The sequence below is a fragment of the Capsicum annuum genome, chromosome 2 (assembly GCF_002878395.1).
Source record: "Capsicum annuum cultivar UCD-10X-F1 chromosome 2, UCD10Xv1.1, whole genome shotgun sequence".
Lineage (NCBI taxonomy): Eukaryota > Viridiplantae > Streptophyta > Magnoliopsida > Solanales > Solanaceae > Capsicum > Capsicum annuum.
The window spans coordinates 109520149-109541065 of NC_061112.1; the positions used below are offsets into that span (position 1 = coordinate 109520149).

Consider the following 20917-nt stretch of genomic DNA (forward strand, 5'->3'; position numbering starts at 1 on the left):
CTTGCAATATTACAATATAATATTATATTTATATAAAAAAATATCTTAAAATTTTTATTTTTTAATATTTAAAAATAAAAAAAGTAACTTATATTTATAAATTGACATAATCACTTTACGTTGAAGGTGTATTTAAATAGAAATTATTTTTGAAATGTTAGAATTAAAAATCATAAATAATTCACGTTATTATGTGTTAACAACTTTAAAATATCTAAGTCATTTTGACAACAAAAAAGTGATTGACAACATTTGTTTACCAAACGCATCAACAGATTTTTTTTAGTTTCAGCACTTATATCCAAACACTTATCTACTTAATTTAAAAGCACTTATTTTAAACTTTTAATCACTTAAGCTAAAAAGTAATTTTTTTAATTCTATTTAAACGGGCTCTTAATAGTTACTTTTAATATAGTTTAAAGTTATTATATGTATATTAATATTTTGTTTAAATATTTATCATATTTAATAAAATCATCAATTTATTTATTAGTCTAGACATTCTTTTATAATATCAAAATGAATTCATTGAAATGAGACGCGTATTACTAAACCAGTATTTTATAAAAAATGGAATGTTAAATACAAAATTGACAAGTATAAAAAATAATAGAGGGAATATTGTTCATTTTTCTTTCACAGTTATAACCTTTCATAACCGAATCACAGTCCCTCCCCCGCAACAACCAAAACCCCGGTGACATCTGCCGTAGCCACCGCAACAGCTGCCGTAACACATGCTTCGGAATCTCCGTACGCGGCGGCGTCCGCTTTACGGCGCTCACATTTGCGCCTTAGCCGCCGCAATTCTCCTCCTCCTCTCCGTTTCACTTCTCTACAGTCGTCTCAACTTCTTCCTCCAACCTAACAATCCCCACCCTCATCATACCCTCCAATACGATGCCGTTTCACTTAACGACTCTCTTGTCGACGATTTAGCTGACGCTGATTACCGTTCCTCCGATGACCGCATCGACGAGCAAGATGTTGCTGATAACAGTAACAGTAACGATGATGAGTTGTTGTTGTCCAATGAAGAGGATGAAGAAGAAGTCATGAATCAGTATCCTAGGGTTTCGTCTACGTATTTTTATGATCAGAGGAATGGAGTTGTACGGAGAGCGTTTAATAAGCGATCGATTGAGGAATGGGAAGATTACGTTAATTTCGAATCGAGGATGAAGTTAGGGTTAGGTTTTAAGAGTGATGAATCTAAGGCGGCGTTTGGATCAGATGATCTTCCAGTAGATGTGCAAATGAGGATGAAGTTGAGTGAAATTAAGAGTGTTGAAGATGCTTTGTTACTAAAAGGATCACCTTTAAGGGAAGGTTGGGGTGAATGGTTTGAAAAGAAGAGTGATTTTTTGAGGCGTGATAGAATGTTTAAGTCGAATTTGGAGGTGTTGAATCCGAATAATAATCCCATGTTGCAGGATCCTGATGGCCCTGGGATTACTGGATTGAGTAGAGGGGATAAGATTGTGTTAAAAGGGTTGATGAATGAGTATAAGAAAGTCCCATTTCTGGCGAAAAAGCCACTATCAGTGTCTGAATCGACGAAATCTGAGCTGGTTAATGATGCTTTGGATTTGCAGAAGATGGTGGGGCTTGCAAAAGATGATGTTTTCAAGTCAAAGGAGTTGAAAACAAATGATGAGGATGTGAATAGAGGGAAGAGAGTGAAGCATAGAACATTAAACGATAATGCTAGAATTGGAAAAAGAGTTGTTCATAATAGCGATGAAGATTCAGCTACTAGGAGTAAGGAAGAGATAAGGAATGGTGATATGAAAGTTGTGGAAGGTGATGCCGGAGGTGATGTTTCTAGGCAAGTCTTTGCTGATGGAAAGAGATGGGGTTACTTTCCGGGTTTGCAACCCAAGTTATCTTTCACTAATTTTATGGACTCATTTTTCAGGAAAGCAAAATGTACTATCAGAGTTTTCATGGTCTGGAATTCTCCAGCATGGATGTTTACTGCTCGGTATCAGAGGGGACTTGAGAGTGTACTTAACCATCACCGAGATGCTTGTGTGGTTGTTTTCTCTGAGACAATTGAACTTAACTTCTTTAGTGGTTTTGTGAAGGATGGGTCAGTTCCTGAATTTCTTCTGCCATCATTTCTTTATACTCCCTCCATCCCATTTTACCCGTCCCAAATTGGCTAAGTTGATGTCCCATTTTACTTATCAAGATAAGACAAACTTTTCTTTCCATGTTTTACCCTTTGCATTAATTACCTTTTCTTTAAATTAAAATGTAAACATCATTTAATAGGTTTACTTTGGTAAACTAGCCATGTTATTTATTATTTTTCTTAATTGTTTTGCCATTCCAATTTGGGACAAGTAAAATGGGACGGAGGGAGTATTTGTTATCTTGTTGTCAGAGGCAGATGTAGAGTGCCGGTACCTGGTTCATCTAAACCTAGTACTTTTGATGCGGAACATAAGTTTACTTGTACAAATCCACGAGAATTGCACAAATAGTAGATATGAACTGATAACTTTTAAAAATACAATGAGTTCATTTGCTACAGACCTTAAAGGTTGAACACATACAACTTAAATCCTGGATCTGCCTCCGCGTGTTGTTTGTTTGACTTATATCTTCATCTGAAGTTCATATTTGCCTCACGAAAATCGTACTTAAAGTGCTACCGAGCAGTCTTAACGTCTTCTTACTTGAAAAAACATTTTCTTTATAAAAGAAGATAATCTCAAGTTCTTCTTTGTGTATATCTGCATGTCTATGGTGTTGTATTCTTCATTTGCAAGTTTATTGGGGTTTAATTTGATGATAGATTCTTTTCTGCAGCTTCAAAGTGGCTGTTGTGATGCCCAATCTTGATGAGCTCCTATTAGACACACCAACACATGTATTTGCTTCTGTCTGGTACGAATGGAAGCGGACAAAACATTATCCTTTGCATTACAGTGAACTTGTCAGGCTGGCAGCTCTATACAAGTAAGTAATATGGAAAATATACACTTCCCCTTGTTTTTAAATGTAACTAATCGAGGTGTTATTTTCTATTTTCAATTCAAATACATTACCATCCACCTAGATTGGCATAACAGAGTTCAAAAAATCTGGTGTTTCTTGTCTATAACATTTGACTTGGGGTAAGGCAAAGTAGATAAGGAGTCAGTAATGAAGATCCTGACTATTTATTTCAATCAGTAATTGTTTCCATTATAGAAAAAGGATCGCAATAATCTTTTTGAGATTAATCAGTTGACAGCAGAAACCGGAATCTTCTCTGCCACAATCAGTTCATGGATGGATAATTCATGAATGTGATTGGGAGTTAGTCAAAAAGGAAGAGTTGCAATAGATTAGCTACAATTTGGCAACGTTTATTTCCTTGTGATTATAATTTCTTGTTCATTGTGATTATAATTTCTTTCTCTTTTTTCCCTATAGCTGATATTCTTATACTTGGACTAGTAAGCCACAAGAGAGAATGTTCATGGAGTTAAGAAATGGAGTTGGTGATGGTTAGAAGACACGTTATAGAAAATGACGGTGAGAGGACTACTGAAGAGGATACAAGTTTCTTCGGAGCTATACAAATCTTTTGGCTGTTAGTATATGTTAATGAATAACCTATTGTAACGTCTGTGGATCATGGAAAGCTTCTTTTTGAGATCACACAATTCCAGAAATTCACTGCTTCTAGTGAGGGTGTTGTTTTAGCAATATATGCCAATAGCTGAATTACACGAGTTATCCTTAAGAGTAAGTAGATTGCGGTGAGGGTTGCACCAACATCTCTTGGCCAAAGCCAAGAACCTTATGAAACTAGCATTCATCACCTGTTTATTATGAAACACGTTAAAGTCACAATCTTTTCCTGAATCACATTAATGAACTTATTTATCTTATAAATATGATTGAAGGACTGACTAAAGGGGCATATGATAGCTGTGATCTCATGCTTGTAATGAAATTTTTTCCCTTTCCATTTACTGCAGTATTGCTCTAACTTCAGTAATATAACAACTTCTGTTGGTGAAATTTATAGTTGTATCAGAGTTATAGATAAGCTTTCATGTTCTCTTTTGCCTTTTTTTGCAGGTATGGCGGAATCTATCTTGACTCAGACATCGTAGTGTTGAATTCATTGTCTTCACTTAATAATACTGTTGCTTTTGAGGATGACCTACGTGGAAAAAAATTGAATGGTGCTGTAATGGCTTTTAGAAAGCACAGGTACTTGCACCTCAATCTATGCCTCTTGTATCGTTCTTAAGTGGGTTGTTCTAGTTCTGCTGTACTTGGACCTTGCAATATCCACCTTTTCTCTGGTACTTTTGAGAGTATCTCCATGTCTAAAATTGAGCTCATTGAGGAAGAAATAGGGATCATGAAGATAGAGGGAATTAGGGAAGGACACTTTTTATGGATAAAACTACACATTCTTTTAGTAATATAAAGTTTGATGCAACTACTGTAGATTGGTCGAGGTGCATGCAAGCTAACCAAGATGCCACTGTTTTTAGAAAAACGATAAGGTTGTCCATAGCAGCCTAAAATGCTACCTCAGGATTCAATTTAGAACAATAACCTCGAATTGCACTACGTGTTAATCTACCAGAAGTGTTTGCTAAAGTTTATAAGTAGCATTCTCTTCTGTATAAAAGTATTCACCATCTTGTATGTATTTGCAGTCCTTTTATAATGGAGTGTTTGAAGGAGTTTTATGCATCTTATGACGACTCACAATTGAGATGGAATGGAGCTGATCTTTTGGCAAGAGTTGCTAGTAACTTTTCTGTCAATGATAATCTATCCGGTAGAAAGATGGAGATCAATTTTCAACCCTCTTTCATTTTCTTCCCTATCAGTCATAACAACATTACCAGGTACTACCAGACTTAACTACCTTTTAGTCTTGCGTTCAAAAATATAAAATGTGGTACCTAGAAATGTGAGTGCTAAATTTTTGTGTGAAAGATTTACCATTGTTATTTTGAACTTTCGATTATTGTTCATAATAACATATAAACCCCCCGACCCTTTTTTCCTTTTTTTTTCCTTTCTATTCTTTCCTTGCTTTGATAATAGGTAGTATCACAATGGGAGTTATTGTTATCATTAGTTCATTACTTACAATCATCTTGGTGTTATTATCCATTATCACTGCTGTCATTATCATGTTATTAGTATGTTGATAAATTAATTAAGAGTGCACATTCATTTTAGATGTTTTCGAGGTGAATGAAAAAAGTTAAATATGTCCTATCGAGTTAATGTTATAAAAGAATAACATACCCAATGTAATCCCACAAGTACCTTTATCCTCGGCTCAAGCAGAGCATTTCAAATCAGGTGTGAAAAGGGAATACAATATTGAAGAAGTCATGATTAAGTAATGGAGAGAAGAACAATAGCAACTACATGTAATATGATAGCTGAAGCAAAGTAAACAACAAGTAATGATAACAATCAAAGAATAAGATAATAAGAAAGTAACAATAATAATATAAGAAAAACTAGACAATGCTTATCTACCTGCTAGTCTTCTATCTTAATCCTTGACCTCCATATCTTCCTATCCAGGATCATGTCCTCGGTATGCTGCAGGTGTGCCATGTCTTGTCCGATCACCACTCCCCAGTACTTCTTCGGTCTACCTCTACCCTCCCACAGACCCACCGTGGTTAGCACTCTCACACCTCTTAATTAGGGCATCTATGCATCTCCTCTTCACATACCCGAATTATCTTAGCGTCGCTTCCGTCATCTTGTCCACCACATAGGCCGCTCCCACTTTGTCTCGGATATCTTCATTTCTAATCTTGTCTATCCTAGTATGCTCACACATCTATCTCAACATACTCATTTTCACTACTTTTCTCTTTTGGACGTGTGAGCTCTTGACCGATGACAACCCCATATAACATAGCTGGTCTAAAACCTCCTCATAAAATTTTCCTTTTAAGTCTTGGTGGCCCATTTGTATCACACAAGACACCAGATGTAAGCCTCCATTTAAGCCACCCGCCCCAATATGCGGGGTAATATGATTATCAATCTCCTCATTTTCTTGGATTATCAACTCAAGATACTTGAAACTTCCTCTCTTCGAGATGACTTGTGCATCGATCTTCAATTCAACATCTGCCTCGTGAGTCAGATCTCTAAACTTGTATTCCAAGTACTATGTCTTAGTCCTTCTCAATCTGAACTCTTTAGATTCTAGGGTCTATCTCCAATCTCCAGCCTATCGTTAACTACACCCTATACCGCTCCACCAATCTCCTTATGGGATGAATAACTTCTATAGTTGATCGCTCTGACTTGTATCTGAACTGGTTCTCAGTAATAGAGATACCCATCCTCACCGGTATCTCCATCATCCTCTCCCAAACTTTCGTAGTGTGGATTAGCATCTTGATAACCCTATAGTTGTTGTAATTTTGGATATCACTCTTGCTCTTGTACAATGCGATCAATATACTCTACCTATTCTTCATGCATTTTTTTTGTCCTAAAGATGAGGTTAAACAACTTGGTTAGCCACTCCATACTTGCCTTGCCTGTGGTCTTCCAAAGTTCCACCGGATCTCGTCTGGCCTCCTCCCCCCTTCTATCTTAAGAATAGCCTCCTTAACCTCCTCAAATTTAATACCTCTACAATACCCAAAATCTCAAGGACTCCCAAAGTTCTCTTATCAAGTTAATGTTATTGTGGTAAAAAGAATGAATTTCAGGCACTAGAACATTATTTAGCTTTATGCCTTAACAGAGTTTTTAATTACATTTCTTAAACAGAAAGGGTAAACCTACTAAAGAATCTGCTTAGCCTTTTGTTCAGATTGATGCAGAACCAACTTGTTGGGTGTTGAAAAGAAATGAGTATGATGTAGGATAATTAGGGAAACACCTATAATTAACGTTTGCTTGAAAAGAATGTAAATTGCTAATTTAACCAATTTTGTATTTAAGATTGAAAAATATTGATAACCAATAATATTCATTACCTCATCCCAAACCAAAACGTATTGGCTTTGATGGTTATAGCATACATAACTTTTAGTTCAGGATGTGGCTTGAGAATCACAATCTCTATTTTGAAACTACAGTTTTATGGTTAACAGAAATTAAATATCACGAATTTTGTCCCAGGACAAGTCACTTGTTAAGAACATTGAGAACTCACTCTAGTTAGAGATTCCTAGTTTTAGCAGAACCTTTCAAAATTTGAAATTAACAAGTGTAATTTTTTTTGTCAAGGCCTTGAATTCTCCAAACTGTAAAGCCCAGTTGGGAAACTAACCCTGGAGTTTCAATGAAAATGACTTCTCGGTTTTCCAACTAGAATCACCGGTATTAGAATGGTCAGCTAATTCAACTTGACAATGCTTTAATCAACTAGGGATCTCTGACTAATAGAAAAGGTGTTGGAAAAGATGAGGTAAATTTGGAATTTCATACCCCAAGCAATCTGGTGAATCTGGAGAGGGAAAATCAATACTTTTGAATGTAAAAAAGAATCTGTAATAACTCTTCGAGTCCTTTTAATGTCTAAATATCTCATTCAGGGAGCTTTAGCAGAATCTGAACGTGTCATGGTATCTGCGATCAGTCTTCATCATCTGCTGGTTAAAAGAACATCATCTGCTTATTTTTCGTTTTATTTGTCTTATTGAGATAATTACAGAGAAGGAGATTATAGAACTTAAAATATCTGCACCAATGCTTTCTTTTGGCAGATACTTCTCTGCACCAGCAATGGAGACTGAGAAAGCTGAACAAGACAATATCTTTAAAACTATCCTCAAAGAAGCAGTCACGTTTCACTTTTGGAATGGCTTAACTTCAGCAATGGTCCCAGAGCCTGGGAGTCTTGCATACCGGATCATTAATTACAATTGCCTACGTTGCTCTGACACACTGTGAAACACATTCAAATCATTAAAGCAGATGGCATTGTATAATATTTCTATTTTCATGCCATTAGAACATCACAGCTTTTAAAGAGATCCAAAAGAGAAGCCAGTTGTGAAGATGTACATTTAATATTTTGGTGTTGCTTCGTCCATGAAGAAATGCTGCTTATGGTAATATTGTCCTATCTATATATAAATTCTTGTTGTAGGAAACATGAATCTCCAGTTGGTAAGGCTTTCTGGACCTTGCATTGTTAGTCTATTAGTTGTTGTAGATGACCTCAAGGGAGGGATTAAGAGGTCTCACTTTTTGTAGCTGAGTTCTTTTGTATATTTGTTTCCCTGATTTTGTAGTTCTCATTTATATCATTCCGATTCATATGATTCACTTAATTGTAATCCTGAGTTTTGTAGAATTATTTGTAGTCATTGGCAACACAACAATGATATATATATATATATATTCAAGAGATGTTCCTTCTATATTATTTCTACATCTGCAGCTTCACATTGTTTCTTCTTCTCACCCCATTTCACGTCTCATTTTAGACTTAAGACATATCATCAGAATTATATAACTGAAAACACAAGCTGCTACCTACAATCCCTAATCCAACGAACTTAAGTACTGGTGCAGAAGTGTGAGGCATCAATGCATTCAATAAGGTAAAGTAGCAATCAGTTAGCCGATGGTCCGAGTCCAACGTTGTCACTGCCAAACAGAACCCAGAAACCATGGCTTTTTCCCGGCTTTTTCCTTCTTCCTCCAACATCTTTCATCCCTACCACAGATGTAGCTGGGCACCGCAGGTGGGGCAGGGAAAACTTGTCCTGCTAAGATTAACACCTGTCTTGCCCCATCTTTTCACATTTTACCCTTCCCCATTTATGTTCTTTCATTCTTCTTCTTTTTCTTTTTTTTTCTATTTGGCCGCCCTACCTTCAAGATAAGTGTAAGGTCTGCGTATACGCTATCCTTTCCAAACCCCACTTGATGGGTTTACATTAGGTATGTTATTGTTGAGCTTTATATATTTAAGGTACTTAATTTATACAAAATAACCAAATCTAACTGCATTTGTTTTTTTAAAAAATAGGAGTTGGGCCAAGTGTCAACTACTGACAAAATTTGACCCTAATCCTTTCAAGTGTTGGAAGAGCTTCTTCCATGCTAATTCTTGCATCCGGTGTCGCTAAAGTGCAGTTCAAAGCCAATTCCATAATAGATGTCAAACACTGCATTTTTACATCAGTTGGTTCATCCTCTAGCTGTACCAAATTATCATCCACCACCTTATGAATTCGACTTGGAAAAGAATCATTGACCCAACGCCGTATGCTAAAATCTCCAGAAAATATTTCATCACCTGGTCTCCTCCTTGTAAATGTCTCCATCATCAGGATGCCAAAACTATAAACATCACAGCTCGTGGATACTATTCCATCTTGTCCGTACTCTGCACCCATAGCCGAAAATGATAAGAAAAGCTTCCTAGTTATGGAGGAATATGCTAAAACTGAGAGTATCAATCTATTACAGGGGAAAGAATTGTTTTGCGGTATTTTAAGGATACGAAGAAACTTTAAGAAATTCTAATACCTGGAGCAATATATCCGATGGTTGCAATTGTCTTTGTTTGAACAAAATCCTCCCCTGCTCCTAACATTTTCGCAATGCCAAAATCGCTAACATGGCCAACCATTTCTTGATCTAGTAAGACATTGCTTGGCTTCAAGTCAGAGTGCACCACAGGTGTTGAGTATCCACTGTGGAGATAGTCCACTGCAGATGCAACATCTATCATTATATCTATTCTCTGCAACATGTCTAAGAAAAAGTTATGACTGTATAGCCATTTTTCAAGTGTCCCATTCGGCATGTATTCCAATACTAAGGCTTTGAAATTAGTGGTGGAGCAACTAGTGATGACTTTAGTAAGATTTCGATGGCGTAGGTTACGTAACATTTCACATTCTGTATCGAAACTTTTGAATGAACCCTCTAATTGCGCATTAAATACCTTTGCTGCCAAAAGAGTACCATCCTTAAGTATCCCCTTGTAGACCATACTGAAACCCCCCTTACCAAGTAAGTTGCTTTCATTGAATCCTTCTGTTGCTTGTTCAAGTTCATAATAGGAAATTCTTTCATGCCTTATTTCTAGAGACAAATCTGCTTGATCTTCATTCTTCCTCATCTTTTGCAGTCTTAAAACTATATATGCGAGGGCTAACATAAGAACTAGCAGGCTCACTCCCAAAGGGACATACAAAACCAAGATTGTCTTTTTCCTCTTGAGAGATTTTGTGATGCATGGTGGCACATGAAACTTAGAATCACCACAGAGTGCATTATTGGAGATGAATGATTGTCCTGTGAAGTTTGCAAAAGGACCAGCAGTGGGAATTTCTCCAGTGAGTTTATTGAATGAGATGTTCAGGTATTTCAGATAAACAAGAGCTTCTAATGATTTTGGTATTTCACCACTAAGATTGTTGTTGCACAAATCCAAGAATTCCAACGCCAGCATTTTGCCAAATGAATCTGGAATAGGCCCATTTAATGTATCATGTGCCAGAGATAATCTAATCAAATTATCTAGATTCCCTATAGTGCTAGGGATCTTACCAGAAAAATTATTTTTGGACAGATCGATAAGTATGACTGCCCTTAAATTTCCAATCTCCAAAGGAATTTGCCCACTAAACAAATTGTTTGAAACATTGAATTCTATGAGATCTTGAAGGTTCCCCAAGCTTGCAGGTAAGCTAGAATTCAGCTTGTTGTAAGCTAGATAAAGATATCTCAAATTGGTAACGTTCCCTAAGCATGGTGGCACAGAACCTGAAAACCGATTTCCTGACAAGTCTAATGCACCAAGATTCTTTAAATTGCAGAGAATTTCTGGTATTGTTCCTTCTATTTTGTTGCTTTGCAGGTAAAGTTCTTGAAGGTTCATTATGCCTGGGACAGATTTTGGAATATTTCCAGTCAATCTATTGTTAAACAGATTAATCTTTATCACTCCAGTAAGGTTACCAATTTCTTCAGGAATGAAGCTCTTCAGCTTACAACTTTGCCCTTCAAACATTTGTAGAAAATCAGAGAAATTCCCAACCGATGCTGGTAAAACACCATCCAATGGATTCCTATAAAAAAACAGTAATCTTAGTTTCCTACAGTTTGTCAAAGATGTCAGGAAGCTCAATGCCGAATCGCTGGATAAATTATTGCCCCCCAAGTGCAAAACCTCAAGGTTCTCTAAGCTACCGAGCGATTCAGGAATTTGACCTGTAAAACTGTTGTTGTAAAAAGCAAGCATTCTGAGCTTTGAAGAATTCGAGATAGTAGCAGAAATATAACCACTCAGACTATTCCCTCCACAATAAAGCTCTTCTAGGATGGGCGTTCCACGGCCTAAATTTGAAGGTAGAGTACCTGAAAGCCTGTTATGTATAAGTGATAGGATCTGCAGTGATGACATGTTGAAAATGCCCGCAGGAATAGAACCAGTAAGCTTATTTCGAGCTAATCCCAGCATTCGTAGTTTATTAAGATTACCTAGCTCCGCTGGTATCTCTCCTGTCAATGAGGAAAACATATGAGTACCAATTTGGTGGAAGATTTGAAAAGGTTGCGGATTTCATATATGTTGTAGTGAAATACCACACTACCTTCCAAGTGTTGTCCTCCAAGAGCTAACCGTGTTAGAGTTGTTAAGTTGCCTAACTCTCTTGGTATAGTTCCAATGAGCTCATTGCCAGACAATGACAAGATTTGAAGCTTTCTGCATTTCTCTAAGTTTGTTGGAATAACACCATCTAGGTTGTTGTCCGAGAGGTAAAGCTCTTCCAAGTTTGGTAGATGGTCACATATAGTTGTTGGGAGCTTACCTGTAAGATTGTTGTCTGTAAGAGCAATGTTTTGCATCATCGTACTGTTAAAGAGTGATGGAGGAATAGAGCCAACAAGCAAGTTCTCTTCCAGGTCCAAGTAAGTCATGTAACGAAGATGACCAAGTTCTTGAGGGATCTCTCCTTTGAGAAAATTTTCAGACATATTCAACTCTTCCAGCTTTGTTAGATTGGAAAGGGAAGACGGAATTTCTCCTGAAAATTGGTTGCTCGAAAGGTACATGTATCGAAGGTTAGGTAACAAACTTATAAATGATGGAATGGCACCAGTGAAGTTATTGCTTGTGACATTAATCAGTTTCAATTTCTGCAGATGAGCCAACTCTTTTGGCAAATCTCCATGGAAAGTGTTGTCACTGATGTCAAGTGAAACAAGAAATGAGAGGTTTCCGAGGTACGGAGAAATGGTACCATGAAGTTGCATGCTAGAAATGTCTAAAGCAGTGACTCTGTCATGACGAGAGCTGCAAGTGATTCCAATCCAGTTGCAAACAGGGCTTGCCGAAGACCAGTTGGTTGCCACGATGTTGTTTGGATCAGGAGAAATGTGAGATTTGAAGGCAAGAAGAGCAGCTTCATCAGTGCTAATATTGGGGACAATAGCCATTGAAATATGGTTATGAAGTAGAACCAAAGCTACAAGAGCAAACAGATGAGTATTACTTGTACCCATAACTATAACAGCGCAGGCTTCTCTTTTTCCTAAAATCAGAACTGTTAAGGCAAAGCAATGATCTTAAGAGATGGTCTATTTGATGATATAAAGTTCATTGAATGCCAAATTTGAGTACTACTAGTTGCGTGTGTGAAAGCTGCCAAATGTCTGTGTGTCGTCATTTTTCTCACGTGAATTGGAAAACTGCAACATTGACTTGATGACCCAGGAGCCAATATAACATGCAGAAGACTAATCACCGTTGAACTTATTCTCAATTTTCCCTTATTATTGTGAAAAAAAAAAATTAATAGCAGTAGAGTACAAAACCCATGATCTGTGCACGTTGATTGATCTGTAAGGCTCTTAGGAATAATTTTAGACGGTTAACAGCATTGTTTATCATCATTTATACATCGAGAATCATTAGTCATTAGCCATATCTATAAGACAGCACTACAAAACTGGAAAATGACATTAGGGACCCTACAGGCAACAAGTCTCTTTTGCCTTTATGAGATGTGTGCCAAAAGTGTCAAACCTGTTCCTAGTATTTTTCATTGCCAGTTGTGGCGGGCGTTACATTTAATTTTAAGTCGACTCTATGATGAAGCAAGCCCTATTTTCCAAATTAAGATTAAGACTGAAAAGTTGCCACTAGACTTGAGAAGCTGTCACCAACTAAAGGACTTCCAAGTTATTTACACAGACAATGTAAGGAATTTTTATCTGTCAATGTTTTCTAACTGGTTATAGCACGTTATGATACTACTTTCCGATTTACCATATCAAACTTGCCCCCCAACCCTTTTTTTTTTTCTAAAAAAAAATAAAAAATTTACCTCTTTTTTACGATTTGCACCCTAAGTATGAGCCCTGTAAAGACTCATCCACACATTACCGATGGTTGCTACATCCGTTATCACTTAGTCTGCAGGATAAGAATAAAGGTAGATGGGAACCTTATTCTTCACTGAGTATATTCTATATACGTCGACCATTTGACAGCCCTGTTCCTAAATATACACAAATAGAGATGATTGCAAGGTTCCCAACTTTTTCCAACATTGATATAATGTCTTTCAAGATGAAGGAAAACAATGAGTATAAAACATATTTTTAGCTCACCAAGGATCATAGCTAGTCAGAGTAATGCCATTTGGACTCGCTGAAACATCGTCAAGAACTGACGCATCATGTTTTTGGCACCGTTATCTTTGGAATTCATTCTAGCTTCTAATTGCTTACATACAGTGTGTTTCTATCCACGCCTAGTGCATCTAGAAACAGTTCTTAAGTTACTGAGGGAACACCACCCAGAAAATCATGTTCCTTTTGAATTTCAAATCTTGTTCTGGACTTTTTATAAATCACAAAAACTATACAACATCAAGAAATGACTTGCTTCTGACTATCCATACAGAAAACGTATGAACTTGGGCAGAATTGAAAGGATAACTGTGATATTTCCTTCTACGGGTACGCAGAATCTGTATATGCAGAACAACAACTTCAACTAGAGTTAAAGTATAAATAAGAACACAATGAAGTATATCAAATACCCTCAGCATAAGATCAAAATGACCTTTCCAAGAGGTGTATTTTATTTTTTCAGAAAATAGATGAAACAGAAATGAATAAGGTCAAGTCGTCCGAATTCACGGAGTTTCCTTAAGGAAACAATTTCCCTCACTGTACCCAAGGTTATAAAATTTTTTCTCCCAGGATAAAATGACCTTCAATCCAAATATAGCGGTAACTCAAATATTTGGACTTGTCGAACGCACTCAACAGTTTGAATGATCACACAGAATTTTTGAAGAGAAGAAGAGTATTTTTTTTTATTCTGAAAATTTTTCGTATCAAAACCTGTGGAAGAAAGCAGGTTTTTATAGCCATAGCATGCCTTTTCTGAAAAGAGGCAATGGTTCATGTCAAAGATTCTGTAAATTCATGTCGGTTCATCCAAAGATTGCATCTTTTCCTGAACAGTCATCTCTCTCCATGAATCAGTGTGTCCTTTTGCTGAAGGATTGCATCCTTTTGAAACAACACATCAGTTCGAAACAGTGCAGCTATTTTGAAGCATTAGTTCTGTTCAGAATTACAGAAGCATCAGTTCAAAATTTTTGAAGCATTGCATCTGCTGCTGCATGCATGTATAAATGGAGAATACTGTTGCGTTTTGGTAGATTTGGATCATCAAATAAAATTTGTTCAAAAAGATAGATCTCATCGATCGATCATTTGCCAAATTCGAATTCAAAACCGAAGCCGAAGTCGAGCCGAGCCGAGCGAGCGACGACGGCGCGAGGCATCTCTTATTCCTTACCTCACTTATCCATGTGGGAGTGTGTTTCACAATATAAACACTTTAAAGCTTCTTTCTCCCAGGTTGGAGAATTTAGTAAGCTTTACTATTTTTGAGTACACTTTCCATATTGGTATGAAAAAGTATTTCATAACTTTTATTGACGATTGCACTAGATATTGTTATGTCTATTTGCTAAATATTAAGGATGAAGCAATAGATGCGTTTAGGCAATATAAAACTGAAGTTGAAAATCAGTTAGATAAAAAGATAAAAATGATAAGAAGTGATAGGAGCGGAGAATATGAATCTCCTTTCGCCGAAATATGTGTAGAGAATGGAATCGTCCATCAAACTATGACCCATATTCACCTCAATCTAACGGAATTGCAGAAAGAAAAAACCAAACTTTGAAGGAAATGATGAACGCCTTGCTTATAAGTTTTGGTTTACCGCAAAACTTATAGGGGGAGGCTATCCTTACAGCCAATTGTATACTCAACAGAGTTCCCCATAGTAAGACACAGTTAATTCCTTATGAAAAATGGAAAGGAAGGAAATCCAACTTGAAATATTTCAAAGTATGGAAGTGTCTAGCAAAGGTCCAAATTCCTATGCCTAAAAGGGTTAAGATAGGACCTAAGATGGTGGACTGCGTGTTCATAGGATATTCTAAAAGTAGTAAAGCATGTCGATTTTTGGTTCATAAATCCAAACATCTAGATATTAATGAAAATACGGTAATTGAATCAGATAATGCTGAATTTTTTGAAAACATTTACCTGTATAAAATTAGACATGAACAGTCTAGTGGAGGGTCTAAATGATAGCGAGATGAACCAAGTGATAATGTACATAATGAAGAAAATCCAAGACGTAGTATACATCAAAGAACTTCTACTTCATTTGGATCAGAATTTGTAACATTTCTCTTAGAAAATAAGCCTCAAACATTTAAGGAAGCGATGGTTTCTTCGGACTCATCCTTTTGAAAAGAGACAGTCAATAGTGAGATTGATTCAATATTAAGCAACCATACATGGGAATTGGTTGATCTTCCTCCCAGAAATAAACCTTTAGGTTCTAAATGGATTTTCAAAAGGAAGATGAAAGCGGATGACACTATTGACAAATACAAGGCAAGACTTGTAGTAAAGGGCTTCAAACAAAAAGAAGGCCTTGATTACTTTGATACATACTCGCCAGTAACAAGGATAACATCGATTCGAATGTTAATTGCCTCAGCGGCGGTATATGATCTTCAAATCCATCAAATGGATGTGAAAACCGCTTTCCTAAATAGAGAATTGGAGGAAAAAATATACATGGAACAACCTGAGGGTTTTGTGGTTCCAGGAAAGAAAAACAAGGTGTGTAAACTTATCAAGTCATTATATGGACTAAAGAAAGCATAAAAACAATGGCATGCGAAGTTTGACCAAACCATGTTGGCAAACGGATTCAAAATAAATGAATGTGATAAATGTGTTTATATTAAAGACACTCCAAATCACCAAGTCATTGTATGTTTATATGTGGATGATATGTTGATCATCAGTAGAGACATTTCTGACATAAATGCAATAAAACGAATGCTTGAGAGCAAGTTTGATATGAAAGACCTTGGAGTTGCAGATGTAATCTTAGGTATAAGAATCCATCGAACTCCACAAGGGTTGACATTGTCATAGTATCATTATATCGAAAAGGTAGTTGACACGTTCAAGTATATGGAATTCGGTATTTCCAAGACTCTATTGGATGCGAGCTTTGTACTTTGAAAGAATAAAGGTGAAAGTGTACACGAGTAATCCCCACAAAACTCACTGGATGACAATGAAAAGAGTTTTGGGGTATCTTAAATACACTCAAGATTATGCTTTGTATTATAATAAATATCCTGCCGTACTTGAAGGATATAGTGATGCAAATTGGATCACCGGATCGAACGAAGTAAAATCCACAAGTGGATATGTATTTACTATCAGTGGAGGAGCAGTCTCTTGGAAATCATTCAAACAGACTTGTATTGCTCGCTCTACAATGGAATTTGAATTTATCGTATTGGATAAAGCCGGTGAAGAAGCAGAATGACTCCAAAATTTCTTAGAAGATATTCCTTATTGCCCCAAGCCAGTGACACCAGTATGTATACACTGTGATAGCCAAGTGATAATAGGTAAGGCAAGGAGCATGATGTACAACGGTAAATCTCGTTACATACGATGGAGACATAATACCATTAGGGAACTTCTCTATAGTGGAATTATCACTGTTGACTATGTAAAGTCAAAGAATAATGTGTCGGATCCACTTATAAAAGACCTGTCTACAGAAGGAGTTGGGAGGATATCCAAGGGAATGAGTTTACGTCCTAGGACAAGTCAGTATGGCGGTAACTCTCCTAGCAGACTGGAGATCCCAAGAGCTAGGTTTAAGGAGATCAAATAAAGTTGTGTCTAACAGGTTCAACATTGTCAATAAACCCAACCCATTCTCATGATGTAGACAATGTTAAGTAAACAAGGATAAAACTTATGGTGTGAAGTCATTTAATAATTATCTAAATTTAAAAGATTTGACCAAATAGTTCAATCTACAGGATTAAACGTTTAGAAATCACCTATGTGAGGGAAAAGTCAAAGCCGCTTCAAGGAGAATGTTAGTAAAGGCCTATTCTCTAAGATCTCATGACACCACGACTTGTTCATGGCTGAAATGAACAAGACCGTGAGAACCATAAACGGTAAAAGGATGGTTCCATGATATGTGTTATCTAGGTGTACATTAAAGCTCGAAGGTTCAAAGATATCAAATCTACCGATTGAGCGAGTGCATCCATGCATGTTCACTATGGAAGTTCAAAGGGAAAAACACTTATCCAGATGTAATCAGTCTTTGCTTGATGATCACATACTTGTCTATAAATTTTTTATGAAAAATAGCCATTCCCCATTCATGTGGGGAATTGTTGGGTTCATAGTAAATGAGAGGTGTGAATGGAAAATGGAGAAAACCAAGTGGAAGAGAAAAATTGAGATCACCCACCACGTGATGGTGTTGACTTCATATCACAAATATCAGTGTATACTAAGTCTAAAGGATTGGAATTCCTTTCCACGGACTTATAAGGGTGTTTTTCATACTTTCTACACACGTTTGACACTTTGATTTATTGCACTCAAAGTTTGACAAAACTTTAGTTAATCAGTTTTCATAACGTTTTATAATAACATGGCCTAAACGTTCATGCCATAAATTATAAGACTTAAGCAAATAAGAAGAATTTGAACTTTTATTTATTTCAATAGTCATTACATTCATCTTACAAAGGCCCTCGGTGAGATAGCCTTTTCCTACATACATTTCTCCTTTGCTAATTACAATTTTTTCATAAATGGTTATACATTTGAATCCGTTCTTATCTAGAATTGAAACAGAAATTAAGTTCCTACGTAATTCTGGAACATCCAAGACATTGTTAAGTGTCAAGACATTTTCCGAAGTCATTTTTGAGTAAACTTTCCCTGTTCCTTCCACCTTAGCAGTAATAGAGTTAGCCATGTAGATCATTTCTTCTACTTGTGCCAGAGAAAATAATGAAAACAACTCTTTGTTGGCACATACATAACGAGTGGCACCAGAATCTATCCATTATTCGCGAGGATTCCCCACCAAGTTGTATTATGAGAACATAGCACAGAAATCATCACATTCTTTGGTGGATTCAATCATATTTGCTTGATATTTTTTCTTGCCTTTCTTCAGGGCACGACAATCCATGGACTTGTGGTCAATCTTGCCATAATTGAAGCATTTTCCCTTGAATTTCTTCTTGGGTTGATTGCTTCCTTGTTCGACTTTCTTTTTTTTCTTAGAATTATTTTGGTCATCTTCTACAATATGTGCTCCATTAACTGTACAATTTCCTTTTGATCTTCTCTCGGCAGCTTTATTGTCCTCTTCAATATGCAGTCGGACAATAAGATCTTCAACAACCATCTCCTTGAGTTTATGCTTCAAGTAGTTTTTGAAGTCTTTCCACAAAGGTGGTAGCTTCTCAACTATCACTGCTACTTGAAATGCATCATTCACAATCAAACCTACAAAATAGTTTATGTGAGTATTAAAAACTTTTTTAATTTGTTCAACTAAGGTATTTTTCAAAGATATACCTTCTGCTAGGAGATCATGTATGATGACTTACAACTCCTGCACTTGAGAGACAATCGATTTTCTATCTATCATTTTAAAGTTCAGGAACTGTGCAATAAGGAATTTCTTAATTGCCACATCCTTTGCTTCATATCATCACTATACCAGATCCAATCACTATCAATAAAACCAAGCAAAGTACCTTCTTCAACCGGTCTAAACCATATTCCAAGTTGTACAATACCTTTTAAGTACCAAACCACTCTCTTCGCAGTAGCAAAATGAATATTATTGTTGGTACTTTGCATAAATCTTGAAAGCAAACTAGCAACATACACTAAATCAGGACTTGAAGCCGTCAAGTACAAGAGACTTTCAATCAAACTTCTATAATATAAAGCATCACACTTTTCTGCTCCGTCTTCCATTGAAAATTTTTTATCCAAAACCAATAGTATAGGAACTGGTTTACAACTTTGCATTCTGAACTTTTTCAGAATCTCCAAAGCATACTTGTGCTGACTTAGAAAAATTTCAGACTCGGATTGGTATACTTCCTGCCCCTCAAACACTTTATCTCTCCCAAATTCAATATTTAAAATTGTTTCTCCTTTTTACTTTAAACTTCTGCAACTCTTACTCATCACTGCCTTAACAATCAAATCGTCAACATATAAAGAAATAATTTGTTAGAATTTGGAACTAAGGAGAAGAAAAGATAAGGGGTAACAATTGCTTTTTCATTCATTTATCATGCCAACATCTTACAAAAGAATACACTTATAGCTATATAATATCTTACAAGACACACTTCACAAAATAAGACTATCATTTATTTTAAAAAAAACTAAATATAATATTAAAAAAAACTATTAAACAAAAGACTATCTAGAAAAAATCTCATATTCTAACACTCCTCCTTGAGATTTTTCTTGGATACTCCTAGCATAGCCCTTAGAACTTCAAATTTTCCTTTAGGAAGAGCCTTGGTCAAAATGTCCGCAAGCTGCTGATCGGAGCTACAATGAACAAGATTAACTTCACCATCCTTCTCTGCTTGCCTGATAGCACGAAACTTCACATTTATATGCTTGCTACGACCATGTTACACTGGATTTTTGGCCACAAAAATTGCTGAATTGTTGTCAACCTTAATGACAGTAGCTTCAATTTGATTTTTCTCTAGTTCACGTAGAATTTTTCGTAACCACAGAGCCTGATTAGATGCACTAGCAACAACGATGTATTCTACTTCTGCAGATGATTGAGCTACCACCTCTAAATGATTTGAATTCCATGAGAGCATACCTGAACCAAGTGTAAAAGCATAACCAGAAGTGTTTTTCATATTGTCAACATTTTCTGCCCAATCACTATCTGTCAATTGCACTTGCTCTTTCCTTTAAAACCAAATACCATAATCAACAGTTCCCTTGATATACCTCAATGTTCATCTAGCAATACGAAGATGAACTTGACTTGGAGAATGCATAAACCTTGACAAAAAACTTATCGCGAACATAAGATCAGGTCTTGTTGCTGTGAAATATAGCAAACTTCCAATTAGATTTCTGTAAAATGTTGGATCAGCCCTATCATCTCCTTCATACTTAGAGATTTGTTTTTATGAACTAGTAGAGTCGATACAGGCTTACACTTTTCTATCTTGAAATTTTAAGAACATCCCATGCATATTTTCTCTGGGAAATGAAGATTCCATCAATAGCTTGATGAATCTCCATTCCCAGAAAGTAATTCATTTCACCTAAGTCTGATATATCAAAATTGGTCTCCATTTCTTGCTTGAATTGATTTACCATAGATTCATTGCTTCCGTTTACCAGAAAAGCATCAATATAGAGTGACACCACAAGCACATCTCTACTTTTAGCCTTCTTCACATATAATGTGGCTTTATTTTTACTTCTGTTGAAACCACAATAAATGAGATGATCATTAATCTTACTGTACCAGGCTGGC

General features: G+C 36.3%; 2 protein-coding genes across 5 annotated transcripts; one reads left to right on the top strand and one right to left on the bottom strand.

The window, feature by feature from the left end:
- Positions 1–577: 577 nt before the first annotated feature.
- On the top strand, positions 578–8384 carry LOC107858963 (uncharacterized protein At4g19900). Of its 4 annotated transcripts, XM_047406604.1 has the most exons (6): positions 605–1831; positions 1922–2095; positions 2821–2970; positions 4084–4218; positions 4677–4871; positions 7725–8384. In XM_047406604.1, exons 1-6 carry the CDS (start codon positions 741–743, stop codon positions 7909–7911), a joined length of 1932 nt encoding a protein of 643 aa, XP_047262560.1. In that variant the 5' UTR covers positions 605–740; the 3' UTR covers positions 7912–8384. The 4 variants fall into 4 exon arrangements, with proteins under 4 accessions (XP_016559281.1, XP_047262561.1, XP_047262562.1 ...); XM_016703795.2 differs by having other exon boundaries at positions 578–2095; XM_047406605.1 differs by lacking the exons at positions 4084–4218; positions 4677–4871; positions 7725–8384 and adding an exon at positions 3430–4027 and having other exon boundaries at positions 604–2095.
- Positions 8385–8918: 534 nt separating this feature from the next.
- On the bottom strand, positions 8919–19365 carry LOC107858962 (receptor kinase-like protein Xa21). The gene is made up of 5 exons (XM_016703794.2): positions 19140–19365; positions 11577–12518; positions 10531–11484; positions 9502–10446; positions 8919–9358 (listed from the first exon to the last, which is right to left on the bottom strand). The coding sequence occupies exons 1-5, from the start codon at positions 19363–19365 to the stop codon at positions 9018–9020; spliced, it is 3408 nt and encodes a 1135-aa protein (XP_016559280.2). The 3' UTR covers positions 8919–9017.
- Positions 19366–20917: the final 1552 nt, after the last annotated feature.